We start from the raw sequence: 25,386 nt of genomic DNA, 5'->3' as shown, positions 1-25,386 counted from the left end.
TCCCCGAGAGAATATTTGTTTTATAGTGTGGCCCCCGAGCTTAAATGAGTTTGACACCCCTGATCTAGTGAGTCGCCAACACTTTTAATCATCTATTGTCATCGATATTATCGATTAGTTTTTGCAGCCCTAGACAGCATAGGGCGAATTTTTTTGCAAAGATGAAGACAAAATGGTTCAGTCATATTCTTAGGGTCCAATAGGACACCTTGATTTTTGAGCCAGTCACCCTGGGTGATATTCCGTTTGTCAAGGTTCAGAGCAGCGTTTGAGAACGAGTCACGATATCGGAAATTTTTCGTTCCCAAATTTTTTGTCTTTGTATAGATAAATCTTTTTTTAGTTTTGTGTTAGACGCAACGTTTGAGGTCTCCCGACCTGTTGGGGGCGATCTCGTGGTAAAATATCACACACTGTCCATTTAAATGTATCGTTACTTTTCTTTGTATTCCTCATTTCGACAGAATCGAAAAGGATTTTTGAGTCCTTGCGTGACAAAATCCTCTTGTTCGTTTTGCGTTCACGGCGCCGTTTGCGGCCTCCCCACCTGTTGGGGGCGATGAGTTCCTGCAGGATGTTGTCTCCGGGGATGACGGCGTTCTGAGAGCGAATGGCCTTGGCGGCGTCCCACGTGGTCGCGGACGGCGCCGCCCGAGGGCCGAAAGGCTGCGTGGTGCTGATGCGAGACGGGGCGATGCCGTGCTCGCCCACGTCCTGGAAACCCACACCACAAAGTCAGCCCTTTTCAAGGGAAGAGAAAGAGCTGCCGAAATACAGACGAGTACTAACTAAAGTAATAACCATGAGGTTTTCATCCCAACACTGGGGGCATCCTATTAAGCATATAGTTTATTATTTGCACATTCAAAGATTTACCCCCAAAAACGAATCGTTTGATATTTTTGGACGGATGAAAAATGTTGCTCCACACAAATTTTGATTCATTGCCAAGTCTCAATGTGATATGATATTTGGGAAAAACATATCTGATACATCTTTATGTATTTTTGTTTATTGTTATTTGTCAAACAATTTGTATTGTTTTATATAATAGAATATTCTGTTTTGGTATAACTATTTTTCCATCTGACCAAAAGATAGATATTTGAAAAGAGGAGAATATCGAAACAGTTTTTGAAAAATCGGATTGGAATGATGGAACGAATAATGGACCTATTCATCAACGATTAAAATAATTGTGAGTTGCAGCCCTGGGTAGAGTCCTCCCTCGCTGTATGCCATTTACTTATGAATGGTTTTCTGCATTCTGATCGGTCTAAACTCTCATCGAATATCAAACAGCTCGAGAAAGGCGCCGATCTTTTTCAATTTTTGGCGGTATGCTGGGAGCACATCAGCGGACAAGAAAAAAATGGACCTAGAGCAATCAACACGGCCCAAAAGATCATCGACCGCGAGACAGCTTATTCCCTGGGCTCCATCACCACCCCAAACGAGCAGGCAAAACTGTGAAAAGATATCTTTTACCCTTCTTTCTCCAACCCAGAGTGGTGTCAGGGGTTATATTTGAAATCATTTTCCAAATCTCTTTTGTTCCATCAAACGGGAATGACGGGGCGAAACAAGGATTGACAAACGAAGTAGGAACGTTTTAAGGCGGGTTCGTTTCATCGGTCGGCATTATGCCGTGTTTTGAATTCAATATTTGACAGGGTTGTATTCTCTGGACTCTCCTTGATGTAACAAGACTACCATCGCGTGTAATCGTTTCGTGGGTGGTCGACTACGGCACTTTTGGGTGAGTTAAGGTTTTGAGGTGTCTTGTTTAAGACCGATGGTGATGTTTCTGTGATGAGTGCGTTTTGAAATGGTCACCCGAATCCCAAGACTTGAAGCTGTCCGATAACACGCTATATTCTTTGTGTCCGCGTCTAACGGGAGTATTCGACTTGTCGGGTTTTGACTATCGGGGGTCTCTGTCAGAATGCGAAAAACGAAAGGCGAGCCTACCTCGTCGTCCATAAAGTCTCTGGGCGTGGCCTGTTGTTTCTCCGCCTTCTGTTGCCGCGACGACACAAACGTAGACGGCGTCCATCCTGCCCGACCAGACGAACGAGATGAATCATCGCCACGCCGACAGGAAGCGATGCCGTCGATCGCCGCGGCGACCGCGACCGATGTCGTCCGTCCCCGCGGCGACCGCGACCGATGTCGTCCGTCCCCGCGGCGACCGCGACAAGAAGCCATGTGGCCGATCGGCACGGCGACGGGAGGCGACAGGACTCACCTTCCTTGGATCCGACGGTGTTAAAATATCCCGCCGAGAAGCCGCCCGTGAAGGCGCCGTGAAACCTTTGGTACCGCCCCTTTTCGTCACGGACCGTCTGCTCGTGGAGGGGGAGGGGCTTGCGGGGGGTCTCGTCTGAATCGAAAAAAATACACGAAAAATTTGATATGAAATATATGCCATCAAAAGAAATCGACGCATCAATAATTCAGGTAACACGTAAATATATGACATCAATGTAATTCTTTTATATATGTGTCTGGTCATTCCTTGTATTCATTTTGTTTTGTGTTTTGCACGTATTTCTTATCGTGTACTTGTTGTACTACGTCATATATTTCTTTGGGAATTTGTCACGACGAAATATTATCGAAAAGAGGGCGGTTCAAAGCGGCTGAGCTGTTCACCCATTGGCTGATCACTGCGGAAACAAATGGGCTACGGGTGAAAAGCTCAGCGGGTTTGACCCGCCCCCTCATTTGAATAACATTTTGTTGTGACCACAAGTTGACACCAAAAATCCACAAGAAAATAACTAGCTGAATAAACAAATAAAAGACAAAGTGCATTAACAGAGCAACAAATTGCATTGATATCATATATTTAGCTATGACATGGTCTATTTATCGGTCCGTTTATTGATTATGGCATATTTTGTTTGTTTGTTTGTACATGATTCAAATTGAATCTTTTCTTCCGGCGCCGTCACGAATGGCAGCCACTCCAGCAGCTCCCGTGTTATTTTCGATTGTTTTGTTCTCGATTGTTCTCAGCTCAGGGATGCTGCTGGAAATGTCAATTTCCCTTCGGGGATGAACAAAGTATCTATCTATCTATCTATCTATATTTAAAGCTATTTATTCATTTCTATATTCCTTGTAGGTATTTATATATTTACACATTTATTTCTACATACGGCAGGATGGATCCTCCGTATACTGGACACAAACTGAAAAGTAGTTTCTACCTGACAGCAGTAATCTAATAGATTTCCTATCTATCTCTCTCTATACATATCTTTCTATTTCTTTTTATTTCTCTCATGCCATTTGTTTCTATTTCTCTCTTCGTTTCTCTCTTTCTTTCTTTATATTTCTATTACTTCATATTTCCCTCCCTCTTTCTTTCCATTTTCTCTCTCCCCTTTTCTCTTTTTTTACATTACTCTATCTCTATTTCTTTTTACCTTCTCTCTGTCTTTTCATTTCCCCCTCTCTCTACCTCTTTCTATCAATTTCCTTCCCCTTCTCTCCCTCTCTCGATTTCCTTTTCTTTCTATTTATCTCTCTCTCATTTTTATTTCTAAGAATACAAAAAAAAAAAAAAAAAAAAAAAGCAACCATCCTTTACACAAGACGGGGATTGTGCAATAGTAATACTTCAGGCTTTTATTTGGATTAACTTTCATATTTGAGCCTTATTATCACTGCTGTTAAACTGTCTTCAGCACTACTTTATCTTCTCTTCTCTTGCACTTGAGGATGACGTGTTTTCATTTCTTTGTGTATTCAACACATAGGCCACGAGAGAGGTAAGCGGGCGCTTAGGGCCCAGTAATCACTAGGGGAACTCCAAAAGCCGTTAACTTCTATTTCATTAAAACATTTGTTGGGTGTTGGTGATGATTACTCTACAACAAAAGTACTTGTACAGAAATACAACAAAATAACTTACAGAACTAAATATCAAATACAGTTCTTAAAAACAGGTACCTCGTGTATTATTTTGCTTACATTTTGAAATAAAAACATAAAATCAAATAGTGTAGGAATAGAAAAATACCCCATAAAAGCATTACTATCATACAAAATACTACTACCAGAAATACTACAAAAATACAACTACAGTAATATTACAAAATACTACAAAAATACTACTCTGGAATTACTTCACAAATACCTCTACAGAAATACTACATAATACTATTGTACAAAACCCTAAATATTACTCTATAAATACATCTACTAAAAGTCTGACAACACAGATACTACAAAAATCTACTATGAAAACTGCCTAAATAAATAATAATAATAATAATTTCCTTGTATTGTCATTCTGTGTAACAATGTACACAGAACGAAATGTCGATTGCACCTGACCCGTTGTAGCGAGCCGATGCAGCCGCAGCCAACAGAGGGCGCCGCCGACCACTTTTTAAGTCTTAGGAATGACTCGGCCGGGGCGCGAACCACCGACCTCCCAGTCTCAAAGCGGGCGCCTTACCATCTAGGCTACTGAGAACTACAGTAACATAAGAATTCTACAGAAAAAAATAGATATACAACAAAGCAACAAGGAAACACTACAACACACAACAGAAATAGCACAAAAAAGGAATACTACAAACCTAAAACTACAAATAAATAATACAGATAAACAACAACAAAAAACAACTATGCAAATACAACAAAAATACTACAGAAAAACTAAGAAAATACTACTATTGAAATACTACGAAAATAACGACAATAATAAAACAAAAATACAACAGAACTCAGCCAAAAAACTGCAATTTTTTTTTAAAAAAGATACTAAACAAAGTACAACTACAACTCTAATACTAAATATCAAATAGATTGCTCAAAACAAGAACTTAATATAATGTTTTGCTTTAAATTCGAAACCAATTTGATGAGATTCATCTCATTAGGAAAAAATATGACATGTCTGCATGGATATCTATCTGTACAGTATATGAATGAAAAAACTGGTACTGGTCTCCAGGATGCGCCTCATGGCGACTCCAAAGAGTGGGCCACCCCTGGAGTAGAGCGTGGGACGAGTTGTAATAAACCGTAAAGGATCAAGGTATAGGGGGACCCCATTTTTCTTAGGGTCCCAAGAAGGCGCAGGCTCACAATGATAATAAATGAAAGAGTGATGTCATCAGAGTGCGACTTAGCCATTCTTGACTTCCTGGGCAGAAAAGCGATGTATATTGTGAAGATTCGTCTTTTGAATGAAACGTAAAAATCCTATTCAGCATTTGACTTTTATCGACACGTTTCCAATACAAAATACCTCTAAATAATGTGAAGAACGCGAGCTAGTGCGGCGAGCGCGCGCTCACAGAAGTAGCAAGAGCACAGCGCAACAGTTTGCGGTTTTTTGGGGAGAAGAAAAACATCTTTAAAAGAAAAAGTAAGCTGAATACGAATGAAACGCGACCTTCGTCGAGAGGCTCGAGCGGTGTTCCGTAAGTCACAAAGTCCGTCGGCTTGGGTTCGTTGAGGTTGAGGTTCAGGTCTTCGTCCGGGCTGTCGTCCTCCATCTTGCTCCAGTGACGTCAGCTACGGTGGCCGAAAAGGGAAAACGGAGGGAGTATAGCCTGCTCAGAGCCCCCTAGCGGCGGACCTTGTTACATCCATCCATCCATCGATTACCTGCGCCGCTTATCCTCAGTAGGGTCGCAGGGGTGCTGGAGCCCATCCCAGCTATCTTGGAGCAGTGGACCACCTCAACGGCTTGCCAGCCAGTCACAAAGATTGACAACCCACTGGCTGATTCCCACCTAGGGACAATTTGAAGCGGCAGAGAGAGAGACAGAGAGAGAGAGAGAGACTATTACATTTGAACAATTTCATGCTAACGACTACATGCTAACGATTAAATGCTAACGAGTAGATGCTAAAGTCGAATTGTGTTTCTTGGTTCGTCCCTCGAAGGCAACCCGTTCCAAAGGGCTGCACAGACCACCGTTAACCCATCCCCTGATCTGAAACAGATAAGCTAACGAGTGGATGCTAACGATGACATGCTAACGAGTAAATGCTAACGAGTAGCTACTAAAGTCACGTTGTGTTTCTTGGTTCACCCCTTAAGTTTCAAAGGGCTGCACAGACCACCATTACAACATCCCCTGATTTGAAACTGACAAGCTAACGATGACATGCTAACGAGTAAATGCTAACAAGTAGCTACTAAAGTCACGTCGTGTTTCTCGGTTCGGCCCTGAAGTCTCAAAGGGCTGCACAGACCACCATCACAGCATCCCAATTACAGCATGCTCCTTCATGTGAGCATCATTAGCGGTTCCTCAAATGTTCTCGGGTTGATAAATGGTAGTCGGCAAACAGAGCTGTAGCACATGTCGTTTATATTCGTGCGTTATTTGCTGTTTTTTTTTTACATCCTGTATTTGTCATTTATGTCGTGTATTCTATCATGTATTTGCTGTGTATTTTCTCATTTATTTTGTATTTTGTTGTTTATTTTGCCACATATTATTCATTTATTATTTTTTCATTGATTTTATCTTGTATTTTGTCATGTATTATTTCGTGTGTTGGCAGTTTTTTTTGCCGTGTCATTTTTGTAAATTCCGTGTAGTCTGTCATGTATTTTGTCATGCATTTTATTGTGTATTTTGTTGTGTATTGTTTGGTGTATTGTATTAAATCTTTTGTTTTCTATTTTGTCTCATATTACCTGTTTAGTATGTCGTGTATTTGCCATTTATTATGTCGTGCATTTGGTCATGTACTTTGGCGTTTATTATTTTGTGTATTTTATCATATATTTTGTCTTCTATTTTGGGGTGTATTTGGTTGTTTATTTCGCCCTGTACTTCGTCTTGTATTTTGTCTTATATCTTGTATTTGTCATTCATTATGTCCCATATTTCACCCAGTATTTTGATGTTTGTCATTTTGAGTTTCAGTAGTTCCTATCCTTCCCTGTACCTTGTAGCACTTGATTTTGGTTGTGCCACACAATCCAGAGACATGTAACAGTCAAATATGACACACTGTTCCTTGAGTTGAAAACATTTTAAAGCGCAAAAAAATCTCTCGGAAAAAAAAACAATCACGCCTAACCTGGTAAATCTGAGGAATCAACAGGGGACGGTGTCGTAATACTCTGTGGTTTGCAATAGTCTGTGAAGCCCTTCGAGACTCCTTGGGATTAGGGTCGTCAAAGATGAACATGACTTGAGGTTTTTGAGTTTTTCCTTGCCCTCATGCAGGTTTTAGATCAGGGGATGGTGTCATAATAGTCTGTGGTTTGCAATAATCTGTGGTCTGTGAAGCCCTTTGAATTTCCTTGGGATTAGGGTCGTCAAAGATCAATATGACTTGTGGTTTTTGAGTCTTTCCTTGCCCTTGTGTAGGTTTTAGATCAGGGGATGGTGTCATCATAGTCTGTGGTTTGCAAGTCCTTTAAGTTTACTTGGAATTAGGGTCATCAAAGATGAACATGACTTGACTTGAGGTTTTTGAGTTTTTCCTTGCCCCTTGTGTAGGTTTTAGATCAGGGGATGGCGTCATAATAGTCTGTGGTTTGCAATCATCTGTGGTCTGTGCAGCCCCTTCACAAATATAGATGACTTGACTTGAGAGAAAGGTCACATTTGATAACTTTATTGTACTTCTTTGGATATATATATCTATGTACAGAACAGAAACGCAAAGTTCTCGCACGGAAAGCAGACACCAAGAATGTTTTTCTTCAGTCGCGGTGACGCGGGAGGAGGCGGGAGGTCGGGACAATAGGAAGCGTCGGGCGGGGCGACGCAGGACGAGCCTAGAGGCCGGGTCAATGGGAGGCGTCGGATGGGGTGCGGCGGGAAAAGCCGGGATGCCGGAACGACTCGGGAAGAGCCCGGAGGCCGGGTGGATGGGAAGCGTCGGCCGGGGCGTGGCAGGAGGAGCCCGGAGGCGGCTGCCGGGGCGACGCGGGAGCAGCCGGGCCGACGGGAAGCGGTCACGCTACGAGGTCAGAGCTCTTCGGCCATTTGCAGCAGCGAATTGACGGCGGCGTTTTTGTGGCCTTGCTGGGCTTCCAGGACGCTTCGGATGACTTCCTGCTCCACGTTGGGGAACATGTCCGCCAGGGCCTTCAGGTCCTCCTCCGTTGAGGCCGGACCCACGTCCGGGGCCACGCCCACGCCGGGGGCCACGCCCACACCCGGCTGGTTATACACCGGCGCCACCCCTGTTACAAAAAGACATAGCTGATTCTCACTTTCATATTGAACAATGCAAAAGAAACTTTTATTCCGGTTCCTTATTTGGACTATTATTAGTCGGGCCCGGTGACGCCTCCAAACAGTGCGGTACGCCAGTTTGGGCCAGCAAGTAGATGCCAAGGACTACACGGTAGCGACCGCATGCGAACAAGTAAGTCCTAACGACAACATGTTAACGAGTAGATGCTGGTGACTACATGCTAACGAGAAGGTAGATGCCAACCAACAAATGCTCACCAATGGGTGGATGCTAGTAAGTGGATGCTAATGACTCCATGCTAACGAGTAAATGGATTCTAACGACTACATTCTAACAAGTGTGCGCTAACAGCTACTTGTTAACAAATAGATGCTGACCACTATATGCTAACGAGTAGATAGATGCCAATAAAAACATGCCAACAAACGGGGGGATGCTAGCAAGTAGATGCTAACGACTTCGTACCAACAGGTAGATGCTAACGACTGCATTCCAACAAGTGTGTGCCAACGACTACATGGTAACGTGTAGATAGATGTTAACAAAAACATGGCAACGAACAGTGGGGATGCTAGCAAGTAGAGGCTAACGGTTCTTACTAACAGCTTCAAGCTAACAGGTAGATGCTAACACCTTCGTACTAACAGGTAGATGCTAACACCTTCGTACTAACAGGTAGATGCTAACAAGTAGATGCTAACAAGTAGATGCTAACGACAACATGCTAGCGAGCAAATAGATGCCAACAGTACATTCCGACAAGGGTGTGCTAACGACTACATGGTAACGAGTAGATGCTAAAAAAGATGATAAGCTTTCAGTTGATTCTTGTCAGATTGAAGTATTTTCCTGGTCAATAGTGATTGGTCCATTTATGCTCGTCTTTTGTCACATTTTGGCAGTTGTCTGTTGTATTTTGGTGAAGTTCTTCATTTGTTTGTTTGTTTTTCATTTTGGGGTTATTTGGAAGTCGTTTTTTGCCAATTCATGCTCCCGTTTGTTTTTTGCCCTATTTTAGTCAATGTTTTGGTAAGTTGCTTTGGTCCATTTTTCTGTTGCTTTTTTGTCTTTTATTGATTGTCTTTTGTGTGTGTGTGTTTTTTTTGGCTTTTGTAACTTCGGACGTTTCATAAAAAGTACTTCTCTCCCGGTCCTCCTCGCAAGCTCACAATCGCTTCACGGATTATCTTTCATTTGAGCGTCGTTAGACCATTCAAACAGGACACTGAATATGAGTTTTCCACTCATGTTAGTTTTAAAACTTACACATCACTTTAGTTTGAATGACCTTCATTTTTCTTTTCCTATTTTTGCTTAGGTTTTACTTTTCGTCATTTTTTTGGGTCCTTTTTTCTCGATTCGTTTTTTTCTATTGTCTAAATGAACAAGGGTCGTTCGGGTCACTTCGAGTATTTCGTCATCTTCCGTTGTGCTTTTAGCACTCGTTTTCGGCGGCGCGACCAAATACGGCAACGTCTAGTAGGCAAATAATACACACTGTCCCTTTAGGTTTCACAAGAAGGCAAGGGCCTCAAACCGTCGCCCCGGGGGCCGCGAGTTTGAGAGCCCCGACCAAACGTGCCGCCTTTCGAGTCAGGCCGCCGGGAAACGATTTCGAGCATTCGCAAGCGCTTCGACCAGAATCCGAGCGCTTTCCAAACCTCGAAAACACACGAAATTAAAATAGAAAGGCACTGACCGGCGATGGGCACGTAGCCCACCCCCTGCTGATAGACAGAGGGCATGAGGACCACGGGCTGCGGCACGGCCCCCCCGGCCGGGAAGGACTGCGGGAGGGGGAAGAGAAGAGAGGTGTTAAGCCCCGCCCCCTCACGCCCCGCGACCCCGCCCCCTCACTCACGGAAAAGGACATGACGATGTTGATCATGCCCTCCTTGTGGTCGCCCTGGCGACCGCTCAGCGTCAGCCATTGGTCGGACGTGGCGCCCTGCCGTACCGATTCGGGGATGCTCACGTGGGTCCACGCGATGCGGTCGTCCATGGAGAACGCCCGCTGGGAAAAAGAAACAAAAGCGCAATTCTTGGCCGCCCGCCCGCTGACCCCCGGAAAACAAAGGCAAAAGAAAGCCAAGAAGGACGAGCTGACCTCGTCGAAGATCTCCAGGTAGAAGGAGTCGACGGCAGGGGGCAGCGTGCACTGGATGACTTTGTTCCATCTCGGGTTTTTGGCGCCGTTGTGCGCCGTCGGCGTCTCGTAGACGGCGTAGCCCATTCGCACCCGGCAATACGGGTCCATGCGCGTCATGCCGTAGTTTTTAGCTAGCTTCGCCTGAACAAAAACACACACGGGCCCCGGTCAGTAAAGGGGGGGCAGATCGACCCAAATATTGATCTCATCGGGTCTGCGACGAACCATTATTTTCATCGTCGATAAATCGCTCGATTATTCCTTTGAATCTGATTTTTAATGTCCTGATCTTTATTCAACTAGTGGACAGAATATTCTGTAATATAAAACAATAGAAAATCCGAGTGTTTGTTAAAGAAATTGACAATAAACATGCTAACGAGTAAATAGATATCAACAAAAACATGGCAACGAACAGGGGGGATGCTAGCAAGTAGAGGCTAATGCTTCATACTAACAGGTAGATGCTTACAAGTAGATACTAACGACAACATTCGAACGAGCAATTAGATGCTAACGACTACGCGGTAATGAGTACATGCTGATGAGTACATGCTAACGAGTAGATAGATGCCAACAAATACATGCCAACGAACGGGGGATGCTAGCAAGGAGATGCTAACGGCTTCATACTAACAGGTAGATGCTAACAAGTAGATGCTAACGAAAACATGCTAGAGAGCAAATAGATGCTAACGACTACATTCCAACAAGTGTGTGCTAACGACTACATGGTAACGAGTAGATGCTAATGACTAAATGCTAACGAGTAAATAGATGTCAACAAAAACATGGCGGATAGAAAATCCAAGTGTTTGTCAAAGAAATTGACACAAAATGCTTACAAATACATGTAACAGATCATATGACACGAATACTTATCATACAAAACAAATCATTTTATGTGTAGCAATGTTTTTATCCACAAAAAAAAAATTCTAAAATGTAAATCCACTTTTTTTCTGAATCTTTAAATATGATAAACATTCCCGATATGAAAATGATTAATAATATGCTAAAGAATCTGCCCCTTGTGTCGAGTTCAACATCTCATTGATATTGTTTTTTACTTAATTTTATTGACTTATATTTGGATTTGTTTCATGCAGCACTTTCAGTTCCCCTGAAAATGCTTCACTTTGTTTCACGATAATACAGTCAAACACGACAAAGTTGAAACTTTCACACCAATTTTGTCATGTTTATAACAACGCTATTGGCGCCCCCTTCCGGCTCAAAGTGGTACTGCAACTCTCAGCGTCAGAGCGGAATTGCGTGCGCTCTTATTTGCATAGATTTAAATCACGACCGGCCCCGTTAATCGATGAGTTGCCGCGGCCCCGTCCGGGAAACCCCTGCCGAAGACGAAAGAGCAACGTGACGGCGGCAAAATGTTTCTTTCCTACCTGTACGACGGTGATGCTAAGGCGTCCGCCGTTTCCGATGGCGCCGGCGTACTGGAGTTGGCGCGCCGCGCGCTCGTCCGATAGGACCTGGTGGTCGTGATGGTCGCGGGCGGGCCAAATGCGCAAAAAGTCCTGCGGGAGCTCGCCCACGTAGACCTGCGCACATCGATTCAAATTCCTCACTCTCGACAAGTGGCCATCGCGGCGTGGCTAAGCCCCGCCCTCGAGCGCCGCCAGCACTTTCAGTGTTCTGGTTTGCCGGCGTCCCTGCGTCCTAGACGCATCATTTTTGCTGGGGACGCAGTCTTAAATCAACGTGCGTCATCGGGACGCAACTTTTTGGACACAAAATTGTCATTGTTACCCGATTACATTTTTTTTAGATTTACCGCACTCCAAATCTTTCGTCAGGCAGATCCAGCAGATGTTGTTTTGGTCTCGCGGTCGAGTTTTCGTCTGCACGCCGATCTAGAGTTGTGTGGTGAAAAGTCCGTCTCTTTTTAGAGAACCGTCTTTTTCGGCTCGACTCATTTAAGAGAGCCGGCTCTCCAACGGCTCACTCGCTTGGATGCATTATATTACGAATGATGATGTTGTATAAAGAAGTTAAGAAAAAAAGGAAGTATAAAAGGAGAAAATGAAAAAAATACAGGTTTGTGGTTATCCCTTTAATAACCAACAATAATTTGATGCAGAAAATGGATTAATAATTTGATGATTAAAACTGAATGAATATATAGATTATTATTATATATTTGTCACCAATTTACAATTTCAACCTCGATAACACTAAATTTTGCCCACATTTCTTGTGCAAATATTGTGTAAATTATAACCTTATCTCCTTTGTTCCTTTATCTTCTTTGTTTTTTTTTATCCTCACTGTTATATGTGACACTGGAGTGCCACGCCCAATTTCGTTGTCAATACGTTCAACCCATTTTGTAACAATGACAATAAAGGTAGATTCTATTCTAGTATTTTAGTAGTTAAATTTTTGTGGATTTTTTTTATAGTTTCATATTTTGTCGTAATAGTTGGTAGGAGCCCTCGAGCAGACGGCAGCATTTCCCGTGGCGTGTCTTGGGCAAGTACAGCCTGGTGTCGCCCATCCCTCTCCAGGCCAACAATTCTTTTGACCCGGTCTTGAACCGTATTCTTACAGTATACCTGCCTTGATACTTTTGTAGTCGTCATTTCGAGCATTTTGATGAAATATTTCTGGAGTAATCTTTTTATATTATAGTAACACTGGAGTGGTATTTATTTTGTAATTCTGGAAAATGATTTTTGAAGTATTTCCATAGTTGTATTTATGTAGTACTTCTGTAATATTTCAGCAGTAGTATTTTTGTGGTACTTCCTCTGTAGGAATTTTGTAGTATTTATTGAGTACTCTTGTATACTTCTGCATTAGTATTTTTGTAGGATTCTTTTAGTATTCCTGCAATAGTATTTTTGTAGTAAAGTAGGGTTATTGGAGCAATTCTGTAGGATTCTTGAAGTAGTTTTGCAGTAATACATTTGTTGTATTCTTGTTAGTATTTCAGCAGTAGTATTTTTGTGGTACTTCCTCGGTAGGGGTTTTGTAGTATTTATTGAGTACTCTTGTATATTTATGCATTAGTATTTTTGTCGGATTTTTGTAGTATTTCTGCAATAGTATTTGTGCAGTAAAGTGGGTTTTTTTGTAGCACTTTTGTAGGGTTCTTGAAGTAGTTTTGCAGTAATACATTTGTTGTATTCTTGTAGTACTTCAGCAGTAATATTTTTGTATTATTTCCAAAATAGGATATTTGTAGGATTTCTGTAGTATTCTTGTAGTAGTTCTGCAATAGTATTTGTGCAGTAAAGTGGGTTTTTTTTGTAGCACTTTTGTAGGACTCTGGAAGTAGTTTTGCAGTAATACATTTGTTGTATTCTTGTTAGTATTTCAGCAGTAGTATCTTTGTGATACTTCCTCGGTAGGGGTTTTGTAGTATTTATTGAGTACTCTTGTTTATTTATGCATTAGTATTTTTGTCGGATTTTTGTAGTATTTCTGCAATAGTATTTGTGCAGTAAAGTGGGTTTTTTGTAGCATTTTTGAAGGATTCTTAAAGTAGTTTTGCAGTAATACATTTGTTGTATTCTTGTAGTACTTCAGCAGTCATATTTTTGTATTATTTCCAAAATAGGAGATTTGTAGGATTTCTGTAGTATTCTTGTAGTAGTTCTGCGATAGTATCTTTTGTAGTAACGAATTAAGAAAGAGGCTGAAATAATGGCTTGAGTTTTTTATTTGGAAAAAATAATCTTCGTTTTTATTCGTCTTGGTCTATCTTGCTGTGAGTAAATGGGCGCCGCTTTGTGTTTATGAAGTTTGTGACCGTTTAATAAGGAGATTTATTCAAAGAAGTCATTAGCTGAGCTGCAAAGAAATGCTATTTTGCGACGAGGCTAATAACCACGGCCACTCAAATCTTTTTCATTTCGCTATCACTTCTTTTTCTTACCTGTCCCCGCTGCGTGCTGAGGGTGGTCGCCATCCTTCCTTCTTTTCCTTCTTTTCTTTCTTTTCTTTCCTTTTTTCTGACAACTGTCGGAATGCAGAAGATGCTAACGTCAAAATTAAAAACAAATCTCGAGACTTCCGGATTGGGCGCTGACCCGGAAGTTTAAGCGGAAGTGACGCAGACGGTCCACCCTCCCACATCAACAGTTCAATAAATGCCCTCAAAGAAAATATTTTCACTGGACCTAATATATTATAATTACGAACGAAATACTACAAAAATACTACTACACAATTATCATGACAGAAATATTACAATATAAGTAGTACAAAATACCACTAAGGAAATACTACAAAAGTACTACAGACATGCTACAAAAATACTACAATGGAAACTTTTTTTAAAAAGTCTACTAAAAATGCCACTACAGTAATACTAAAATACAAAAATACTACTAAAGAAACATTAATAAACATTAAGAAATACTACAAATTAGCAACTACAAAAAATCTACTAGGGGAATAATACAACAAAATGAAAGAATTACAACAAAAATACTACAAAAATGCAACTACTGTTAATTACAGAAATAGGAAATGAATACTAAAATATTTTAGTGAAACATTGTAATAATACTACTATGGAAATACTAAATCACAAAAAAACTACGACAAAAATATTACAACAGAAATACTGTGAAATATGACTATACAAATACTACAAAAATGGAAATACTTCAAAATGACTTTGATAGATAGATATACAAAAATATAACTACATTATTAATGTAATACAAAAATACGACAGAAATATTAGGACAAGAAAAACTATAAAAATGCAATGCAATTCCACCAAAATACGACAAAAACAGGACTTTAGAAGACTTCCCAAATTTTCCACAGAAATACTACAAAAATACCTCTCGAGTGACAGTAAAACAATACAACATAAGTATTACTACAGAAATACTGCATAAAGGCAACTACAGTAATACCACAAAAAATATGAGAAAGTACTACCATGGAAATACTATAAAAATACAACTACAGTAACACTACAAAATGAAACATCAAACGGGGTGCTTAAAACTTGGAGCTAATATATATTTTGGCTTTCATTGTGAGTATTTCAAAATAATTTTGATGGAACTATTTTCTTTATAAATATAACATGAGATATTTTCACATTTCATTATTCCTATTTGAAAAAAATGGGATTTATCTCCAGGATGGGCCCCATTTTCGAACCCAATACGGCCTCCTACTCCTAATAGTTGCTCACCCCTGCCCTAAATGCTATTTGATTCATTTCCTATAGCAGAAAAAAACGAATGTTTTAGTCCCATTCCCGTCGCAGTTCAGCGACTGCAGTCCCCCCTTTCTCCGAAAGGCAGCGCTATTTTCCCATTTTCCAGTCTCCTTAACTCCTCTGTCCAATTCGCCAACCTCTGCAATAAATACTCCAGTTTCACAATTGTCGCCGCCGACTCGTCTTCGAAGCTTGCTCGAGACATTCACTTGCCAAGACGACAAGCTACTCTTCCCGAGACTTTTTCCGACGTCCCCAAACCTTCTTCCCCAGGCATTTGCTTCAAAGTACTCCCGTCTCTTTTTTTAAGACTTTCTCCATCCGAAGACCACCTTACCAAGGTTCTCCCTCAAGTCTTCCTCTCAAGTTTTCCCTCCTCAGCCGTCCTGGTTCCACTCTCTTTGGTGAATACCGTTTTTGTTTACGAATCAAGGTTCTATCGCATCCTGTTTTTTTTTTTGGTCTCCTTGGTGTCCTGCATTTGGGTCTGTCTGACATCGTCTGATACAGTTCAAAGGATTTTATACATTTGACTATAAAGGATTTTATACGATTGACTACAAGTTACATGTATTCAGTTTAATGCAATAAAGATATTCACCGACTGTGCTTTAGTTCAATGTACAATAAAAGGTCAGGGCAGGCTGTGTGGAATGCATAAATGGAAGTTGTTTTGTCTAGGACACTTATGAGGCCTGGGTGTGCTGAAACAGGACGACCAGAGATTGTTGGGCACAAAACAACTGCCTTGGCACGCTCATGGGAGGAGCCGACACACCAGCATGCATGGAGAAGATAACCGATAAGAGAAGGCTAAAGTTAGCTGTAGATGACACATAGCCCATAGAGGAATAGTAGGATGTCTTTGCTTTGTTTGTTGAAATGTATAAATGATCCCGGGCAACTCGGAGGGGGGCCGTCTCCTGTTTACACTTAGATCTGCTGTTAGGAATAATAAAAATCCACCCCAGTGTGGTCCTTCCTGGTCATTTCTCTCTCAAGAAACGAGCGCGCATTATTGTTGGATGAATGTAGATCATGTTTGGTAAAACGGTACATTTTGATAGTTCAATTCCAACAAGTTCTACGTCAACTTAAAAAGTAAAAACAAGGTCATTAAAATGAGCGCAACAGGAGTCAGTAACAATATCGATTTCAAACACCGCACAATTTATTCTTTGGGATTTTTATGACGTGACAAATTTAGGACAGCAAATAACGGAGTCTGCCGAGCATCCTGGAATCGGCTCGGGCGACGATGGCGCTTTTCTTTTTTCTTCGTCCCTTTTAACAACTTTTTGGCAATCCCGAACAAAGTCACCGCTGCCGTAAACTTGTACAAAAACTCGCAAGCGCGAGCAGGAAGACAAAAACGACAATAACGAGGTCATTCCCCCCGAAATTGTGAGAGTCGGGGCCGGGCTCCGGCATACAGTCGTTAGCATGTTGTCGTCGGCAACTCCTCGTTAGCATCCAGTTGTTAGCATCTACTTGTTGGCATATAGTGGTTAGCATCTACTCATTAGTTAGCATATACTCGTTAGCATGACTCGTTAGCATGTATAAGTTGGCACGTAGCCGTTGACATCTACTTGCTAGCATGCATTTGTGGTCAGTATAAGGGACAGTCTCAAAATCACAGCTACCGTAATAACAGAGTAGTAACAGTGTTATGACACAGTGTCATAACACAATAAGAACTGAATGACGCTAAAAGGAAAATTGGTCATCATCAAAATACGAACAGGGCTCTCATGTTCTAAACTACTGAAACGGGAGCGATTTAACTCATCTTTTCAAATTGGAAAATTGCATTAAAATATTGAAAGACATCTGTTAAAGGGACAGTGTGTCATGTATGACCACTAGATAGATAGATATATGTGTAGATAGATAGATAGATGTCTAGATAGATGTCTAGATGTCTAGATAGATGTCGAGATAGACAGAGATAGATAGATAAATAGATAGATCTCGAGATAGATAGATGTGTAAATAGATGTATAGATAGATAGATGGATAGATGTCTAGATAGATAGATAGATCGATAGATAGCTAGATAGAAACTTAGACATAGATAGATAGATACTCGATTCATCCCCGTAGGGAAATTCACACTTCTAGCAGTATCCTTGTGTTGAAAAATAAAATAATAAAATAAAGATATGAAATTCAAAAATACCCAATATAACGTTTTGCTATAGAATATTTAGATAGTGCTACAGAAAGTTAATAATATGCAAATGTGGGGTTAGGGTTTAATGTGGGCTTTTACTCCCTCGGGTGGAGTTAAAGAGCCTCATGGCATGAGGGAGAAATGATCTCAGTCTGATCTCAGTGGAACAAGACTGTGATGGCAGTCTGTCGCTGAAGCTGCTCTTCTGTTTGATACTAGACCGTATCGTAACCAAAAGCGAGTGCTACGAAGCACAACAAAGAATACAAACTTCAGAGACTCCAGGTGACCTAAAAAGCAACGGTTTTTCTTATTTTTTTGCCTTTCACGAGGTTTTTAGGTCTTTGGGGTCGCAGCGAAATGGCTGTTAATGATGTCAGCACCCTCCTCATTTTATAGCAAATCTTTGTTTTTTTTTATTGAGACGTATTAAAAAATCTCATCTCTCATCTCATTAGCTACACCGCTTCTCCTCAGTAGGGTCGCGGGGGTGCTGGAGCCCATCCCGGCAATCATCGGGCAGTGGGCAGGGGACACCCTGAACTGGTTGCCAGCCAATCGCAGGGCACACGGGGACAGACAACTCACTCGCTCATTCACACCTAGGGACAATTTGGACCGGCCAATTCACCTGAAATGCATGTTTTTTTTAATTAAAAAATAGTTTTTTAAATTTGTTTTTTGTTTTTTTTGGACGAATTAAATTTTTTTGACCACCAGGAGGCGCTAAATAATACAAAGTATCCCTTTAACATCCTTTTTGGGTTAAAATACAACAGGATTGATTTCCTCCTCAATGCCATTTGAAACAATTTACAGGAGCTAAGAAAAGGAAGAACATTCACAAGGATTTGCTTCCCTCGAGGTCACCTATCCCTTATTTTACGAGAAAATGACATTTCTAAACGCCTTCCGCTCCTCTCAAGTATTATTCAATTTCCACAAATAAGAAGGATATAACGGTGGGCCTTACGTACGGGAAAACTCGCTAAATAACCTCTTAGAGTTGTTGTCGGAAAAATAGGGGACTAGAGTAGGGTTTTAAAGTGTTGGGGCCCGGTATTTGTGGCGATACTCGGGACTTTTTCTACGGCGGTCCGAGGTGGGCCAGGTCCACGAGCGAGGCGGCGGCACGCGGCGCCCCGGTCGTTGGCACCGCCACCGTCTTGTTCTTCTTGTTGACGTTGAGACTTTTGGAGCGAAGCGGCGGAAAATCGAAGAGGGACTCGTCGGCCCCCTCTTGTGGCGCCTCCCCGCCGGGCACGGGACAGGCCGGCTCCGGGTTTCGGTCGGCTTCCGCTTCCGGGGGACGGGGGGGCGTGACGCCCAAAACGGCCATCGGGGCTGCGAGCGTCGACCCTGAGGAAAAAAACCATGAAAGACCACCCAAAATAGGACCCCCAAAAAAACACCCCAAAAGCAATGATTGCCCCAAATAGGACCAAAAAATGACCCCAGAAAATGAGCAAAACCTTCTGATCACGTTCCAAAAGGAACAAAAACATGATCCCATAAACCTTTTCTATTGATTTGTAACTGGCGTTACGTTTAGCGGTCGACTGAGCCTATTTCAACTATCCCTGAAGAAAAACGAAACGTGAATTGGAACACGAATTCCCCCAAAAACGACCCCAAAAATGAAATAGCCCAAAAAACAAAACACCCCAAGCGATCCCAAAAAATGAAAAACAAAAAGGACGGGTAAACTACCCAAAACAAGTGAAAAAAGACCCCAAAAACCACCCAGCAAATGACCAAACAATGGTCAATACACCAACCCAAAAATCAGAAATGATCCCTAAACATCCTGAACACTATAAACGACCCCTCCTGAAAAACAACTGAAAAAACACACAAAATCCTCGAAAAAAAAGGCCCAACAAACATAAAAGACTGAAAAAAAACACCCCAAGATACAGTATAGGAAAAACGACTGAAAGACAAGCAATTTGACGACACCCAAAAACACAGAAAATGATCAAAAAAATCACCCTCAATAAAGCAAAAACTAAAATAAACATTGAATAAACCGTGAGAAACATATGAAAAACAACGTATAATGGTCCAAAAATATGAACCAAAAATGAGCCGAAAACCTAAGAAATGGTGTGGATTTGCTTTGGTTTTTCCCTACAGAGTCATTTTTCAGTAAAAGATTTTGGTTGTTTGACTTGTTATCAGTTGTGATTTTTTGGTTGTGTTTTTGGGGTCTTTTTTTTCCTTTTAGGATTTTTTCTGTTTTCTCTGGTCTTCATTTTTTGGGGTCGTTTTTTTTTTTATGTTTATGTTTTTGTGGCCTTTTTTTCCCCGTTTTCTCTGGTCTCAATTTTTGGGGGTGTTTTTTTTGCCCCGAAACGCGGTCATTTCCGTCTTTCGGTTACCCGCGGGCGTCGCTTCCGCCGCGGGCCGGTCTTTGTCGCGGCACTCCAGGCGAAATCGGTAGAGGCTGGCGCCGTCCCAGCTGGCCGTGCTCCAGCGGCGGGCGGGCGATTCGACGCCCGGCGCCTCGCCGCCTCCCGCCTCGCCGCCCGGGAGGCCCTCGGGTTCGAATCCCGCCATCTTCTCCAAGGCTCGGACCATGCGGGCCGAGAAGTCCTCCAGTTGGGCCAACCGGAGGTCCACCGTCTGCAGCGAGGCCTTCATGGCCTGCTCCCGCTCGTTGACTTCCTCCAGACGCATCCACATGTTCTCCACCCTACCAAAATAAAAGCAAAGTCAGCACGCAAGATGCCATCCCGGGGACTTTCCTTTCTCCAACGGACTGCGTTTCCGTGGCTTTACAATTCATGCGCTTTACAATGTACTTCACACCTTACAGCAGGGGTGTCAAACTCATTTGAACTCGGGGGCCACACGATAGGACAAACATTCTGTCGGGGCCGGACTACTAGATTAAAGAGAAAGAAATAGAGAAATAAAGAAATAAGAGAACGAGGGAGGGAAAAGGAGAGAGGGCGGGACAAAGAAAGAGAGAGTGGGAGAGAGCGTGATAAACAAAAGAGATAAAAAGTCGTGAGAGAGGGGGAAAGAAATGGAGCGGAAGAAAGAAATCCCAAGAGAAATAGAAAGACAGAAGGAGAGAAAAGAGAAAAGAAAGTATGAAGGGTAGGAAGAGAGAAAGAGAAAAGAGAGAAAAGGAAAAAAGGAAGTTGGAGCAAAAGAAGTTAAAAAGACACAGCGATGAAAGAGACAAAGAGCAACAAAGGAAGAGAAAATGAGAGACACAGAGAGTGAAAGAGACAGAGTGGGAGAAAAGAAGAGAGAGAGAGAGAGAGAGAGAGAGAGAGAGAGATACAAGTACAGTGTCTTTGTGAGAGGCACGTGGCTTTTGCAACATCAAGTGGACATATTTCAACCTGCGGCTTGTTTTTCTCTTGCGCTTCTCTGAGTGTTGTCTCGCGGGCTGGTATCAATCCCCTAGCGGGCCTGATCTGGCCCGCGGGCCGCCTGTTTGACACCGGTGCCTTACAGGCTCACACACCGAGAGTAACAGTGGGAAAGAAACAGGAAGAAAAACGACTGAAAAATGACCAAAAGGACAAAAAGGAAAGAACACAAAAGGGATAAAAAGACGAAGAAAAACTTAAAGGTAAAGCAAAAAGCAAGAGAGAATAGAAAAAGGAAGAGCACGAAATATGGAAGAAATGGAAAGAAACAAAAGATAATTAAATCAAATAAGAAAAAAGAGCAGAAGGTAGCAAGATACGGAGAAATGGAAAGAAAAACCACAACAACATAAATGACAAAAAGAAAGAACAAAAGTAAAAAAAAAGAATAAATGAGGAAAGGAGATGAAAAGAAAAAGAAACGGGGTGTTTCCCCACCTCTCCGAAGTGACTTGTATCCTCTGGTCATTGGAGGACTGCTTTCGTTCTTCCCTCTCCCGGAAGTAATCGTCCAGGCATTGCTCCTCGAACTCGTGGAGGCTCTTCAGTTCCTCCGCGTTGAGGAGGAGCTCTGAGAGAAGAAGGGAGGCTCGAGGTCAGAACCGGGTTTTCCCGGGAGTCGGCGCGGGGGACTCACGGAGACCCCGGTCCCGGCGTCGGCGGCGCAGGCAGGGGCAGCAGAGCCTCTCCAGCAAGATGGCGGCGTGGGGCAAGACGATGAAGGGGGGCGGCAAAATGGGACGGTCGTGGAAGGTCATGATCAACTGGTAGCGCTGGAACTTCCACACCTGGTTGGAGATGGACTTCACCTCGAAGAAGGTGTTGCTGAAAGGGGGACCGACGCGCTTAAATCAAGACTTTTGGGGTTGAAGGTCGGGCGACGGCCTCGCTGCACCCATAACCCCGACCCCGCCCCGGCTACGCAGGCTATACGGAGGGAGGAACTGGCAAAGACGGCGTTTGTCCCCCGGGATACCCTTCTCTCTTGGGTACTGGAGAAGCCATGCCCGTGCCTCATCTCTCTTCGCCCTCTCTATAAAAAGTGTAGTTTTGGAGAGGACGTCGTTGGGCGTCGCCCCAAAATATACGCAGAGACAGAGATACGGCCAAAAGGGAACGTCCTTTATTGCGTCCGTTCAACAACACTCATTCACGCCACGTTCGAAGTTCGTCGAAGAAACGCTCGGCTTTATACTGGGCTCAAAAACATCTCGTGATGTTTTTCTCTGAATCGAAAATGTTTTTTTCGGCCCTGACATGCTCAGTCAACAACTTGTGACTTACTGTAACAACATTATCTCATGATTTATGACTCCCGCCAGATGTCTTCACACCACTGTCAGCTCGAAGGCTGTTGAGTTACAGGTAATCCACAACAGTAACGCTTTCAAAATGATGAGACCGGGTTCCACAGAGTGGACATCAAAGGTCCTCCTTCGTTCATCCGATCATAACAACTTCCTTTTAAAAACAAGATAAAACCCTGAACGTGCTAGTGATGATGCAGTACAAGTAAGATCTTAAGCCTCCTCCTCCCAAGTTCTCACAAACATAATATGAAATTTGGGGTTCGCTCGGGGCTCCATCCCTTAAATCGAGTTCCATGGTCGTGTCACGGACCAGGAACGGAGATGGGACCCAATAGCGCTGGTTTTACTCCGTTTTTATTAAGAAAGAGAGCAGTGCTTGCATCCACGATCCGATGATCGTCAATCACGGGTAGCAGATAGCAGGAACGCGGAAAGCAAAGACGGAAACGAGTCCAGAAAAGAGGTCAGCAACAGGTATCAGGCAAGAAACAGGGCAAAAACATGTCAGTGGCTGGTACAAATGAGCAAAACAGAAACAGGTCCAGAATAGAGGTCGGCAACAGGTATCAGGCAGGAAGCAGGGCAAAAACAGGTCGATGGCCGGGGTGGAGGAGCAAAGACGGAAATAGGTCCAAAAGAGAGGTCGGCAACACGTATCAGGCAGGAAACAGGGCAAAAATAGGTCGATGGGCGGGACGGTGGAGCAAAATAGAAACAGGTCCAGAAAAGAGGTCAGCAACAGGTATCAGACAGGAAACAGGGCAGGATAGTGTCGTAGAGTACAAAAGCTTGCCTAGCTGAGAGCATAGGTCTGCAGACCGTCTGACAGGTTCCTTTCGGAAGACGGGAGTTTAAAAAGAGTCCAACAGCCAATCGGGTCCCGTGGCTACCCACTTATGGACAGCAATGAGCGGGTTGATCAGAACTTTTCGGGCCCGTTTCCCTGAACTGGTTTTGCCGTTTCCGTGCTGCCGATCACACTCATCAAACGCATCATAGAAATTCTTGTTTTCCTGCACGTTTTGGTCCATTTCCCTGCAATATCATGTTCTGTTTCCTCACACTTCTTTGGCCCGTGTCCCCGCTCTTTGGGCGCCGTATTCCAACACTATTTGTGCCATTCTGCCTCACTTTTCGGGCCCGTTTCTTCGCACATTTTTTGCCGTATTCCAAAACGATTCGGCCCCTTACCCTGTAACGATATGGCCCGGTTCCGTTCACTTTTTAGCTCGGTTCGCTGCACTTTTTGGCCCGTCTCGCCACACCTTTCGGACCGGTTTCCGCTTACTCTTTCGGGAGCGTTTCGGCCCGTTCGCCTGAACCGTTTCGCTCGTTTCCCCGTCCCCGTTTAGACTCTGTAACGCGAGGCCATCCCGAAAGGTTTTCCCTCTAGGGTAACGACGGGTACTGACTTGAAGACGGCGATGAGCAGGTTGACCAAAAGGATGTTGGCCACCAGCAGGTAGCAGGCCATGATGGCGGGCGTCAACCAGGCGCCGGGGATGCAGGGCGGCAACTTTTTACCGTCCTCGTCGTACATGTTGTCGCCGCAAGGAGCTGGAAAACAAAATGGCCGTCAGGGCCTTTCCCGGACGACGGGCGGAGGCGGCCATGCTTACGGTTGATCTCCATGGCGTAGACTGAAGGCATGAAAAGAAAAGACAATCTGGGTGGGACGTCCGTACAAAGACCAAAGCCAAGATAAAATAGTCGGTCCGGCTTTTTTTTTCGAGAAGCGGCTCTTTCTGCTCGCTTCCCCCCAAAAAGCCGGCTCTTTTGACTGCCAAACGCTGCAAAAAATGTCTTCTTGACTCCTATACTAGAATAACTTTTCACTCGGCAGAGAACCTTGAAATCGTTTGAACTTTTGTATACGAAGTCAAGGAAAATCCCAAATATGTACGTTTTTTAAATACAAGAATCCACTTTTCGTTTTTCATTCAAAGTAAAGGCTCCCTAAAGATCTTCTCGAATGACTTCAAAATCGACAAAAATACCCCAAATCATTGAATTCAAATGTGTAACAAGATAAGATTTCTAAAGTGCCGACCGAGTCGATGACAAAATACAAGACGAAGCACACGATGAAACACGGGACAAGATACCCGACGAATACGCCACAAAAAAACCCCACAGAAATGAATAATACTCGTCGAGTTTCGCTACAAGATAAAGGAAAAATAAATACACAAATGAATACGTGATGAACTACACGACTAAATAGACGACAGGATCCCGGAGAAAATACTGAAAATGAAATGATAGGTATAGTAGCCAAGCCAGTAGAGCGCTCGACTTGGGACCCGGGGGTCGCATGTTCGATTCCAGGCTCCGAGTTAAATGTGGAAGTGACCTTGGGCAAGACCCAGGTAGGGGCCCTGCATGGCTAACTCCGCTGTCTATGCCTGTGTGTGTGTGTGAATGGGTAAGTGTAAAGCACATTGTAAAGCGTTTTGGGAAATCTTTAGTGACTCGAACGGCGCTATATAAATACAGTCCATTTTGGAATGAAATATTATTTACATTTATTTGTCCTCTGTATTGAACACTCTGTCCTCTAGACCAGGGTTGGTCAACCCGCGGCTCACGAGCCCCATGCGGCTCTTGAACTAGTTTCATGCGGCTCTTTAGGAGCTGTAACATGACATGCATCAAAAATGTTAAGCCGGCGCTGTCATTTGCCTTCCCTACAGCTAGATGGCACACCGACAATGTAAGCCTGTTTGAGTGACGTAAAACGAGCGACGAGAAAAGATTTGCTTGACAAAACGTATCGTAGTCAATTTACGTGAAACGACCTCTTGAAGTGGCAGGTAAAAATGCACAGCCAAACGAAAATATGAAGAAGAACACATGACGTTTTTGCCAGAGTGGGAGTTTATATTTTTTTATTCAACGTAACGGCAAGCCGATCCGCCTTATATGTGACGCAGCATTTGATGGATTTAACCTGTAAATAA

General features: G+C 43.0%; 3 protein-coding genes across 3 annotated transcripts in view; all 3 read right to left on the bottom strand.

Moving 5' to 3' along the window:
- Positions 1-5,617, bottom strand: part of gpatch1 (G patch domain containing 1) — a 28,620-nt gene extending 23,003 nt beyond the window's left edge. The window contains exons 1-4 of the mRNA XM_088333387.1: positions 5,417-5,617; positions 2,249-2,383; positions 1,972-2,057; positions 548-714 (exon numbers count right to left, since the gene is read on the bottom strand). Of these exons, the coding sequence (XP_088189513.1) occupies positions 548-714; positions 1,972-2,057; positions 2,249-2,383; positions 5,417-5,519 (491 nt within the window). The 5' untranslated portion in view covers positions 5,520-5,617. The remainder of the gene's footprint in view (positions 1-547; positions 715-1,971; positions 2,058-2,248; positions 2,384-5,416) is intronic.
- Positions 5,618-7,592: 1,975 nt separating this feature from the next.
- Positions 7,593-14,408, bottom strand: tollip (toll interacting protein). Its single transcript, XM_088333114.1, has 6 exons — positions 14,247-14,408; positions 11,752-11,907; positions 10,304-10,486; positions 10,058-10,210; positions 9,896-9,983; positions 7,593-8,182 (listed from the first exon to the last, which is right to left on the bottom strand). Exons 1-6 carry the CDS (start codon positions 14,277-14,279, stop codon positions 7,965-7,967), a joined length of 831 nt encoding a protein of 276 aa, XP_088189240.1. The 5' UTR covers positions 14,280-14,408; the 3' UTR covers positions 7,593-7,964.
- A 2,682-nt stretch (positions 14,409-17,090) lies between these two features.
- trpm1a (transient receptor potential cation channel, subfamily M, member 1a) overlaps positions 17,091-25,386 on the bottom strand; it is a 37,565-nt gene continuing 29,269 nt past the window's right edge. Inside the window, exons 22-27 of the mRNA XM_088333384.1 lie at positions 24,046-24,066; positions 23,839-23,983; positions 21,754-21,941; positions 21,555-21,687; positions 20,112-20,425; positions 17,091-19,089 (exon numbers count right to left, since the gene is read on the bottom strand). Of these exons, the coding sequence (XP_088189510.1) occupies positions 18,818-19,089; positions 20,112-20,425; positions 21,555-21,687; positions 21,754-21,941; positions 23,839-23,983; positions 24,046-24,066 (1,073 nt within the window). The 3' untranslated portion in view covers positions 17,091-18,817. The remainder of the gene's footprint in view (positions 19,090-20,111; positions 20,426-21,554; positions 21,688-21,753; positions 21,942-23,838; positions 23,984-24,045; positions 24,067-25,386) is intronic.

Source organism: Urocampus carinirostris, chromosome 4 (assembly GCF_059441175.1).
Source record: "Urocampus carinirostris isolate Australia breed hairy pipefish chromosome 4, RoL_Ucar_1.0, whole genome shotgun sequence".
Lineage (NCBI taxonomy): Eukaryota > Metazoa > Chordata > Actinopteri > Syngnathiformes > Syngnathidae > Urocampus > Urocampus carinirostris.
The sequence above is the reverse complement of the archived record's forward strand: the minus strand, read 5'-3'. Positions and strand labels throughout refer to the sequence as shown.

Excerpts from the sequence above, each read along its gene's own strand:
- tollip (XM_088333114.1), bottom strand. The coding sequence starts at position 14,279 with ATGGCGACCACCCTCAGCACGCAGCGGGGACAG. Across the intron at positions 10,487-11,751 it reads TTAGCATCACCGTCGTACAG|GCGAAGCTAGCTAAAAACTA; the intron begins GTAGGAAAGAAA and ends GTTTTTGTTCAG. Across the intron at positions 9,984-10,057 it reads ACATCGTCATGTCCTTTTCC|TCCTTCCCGGCCGGGGGGGC; the intron begins GTGAGTGAGGGG and ends CCCCTCCCGCAG.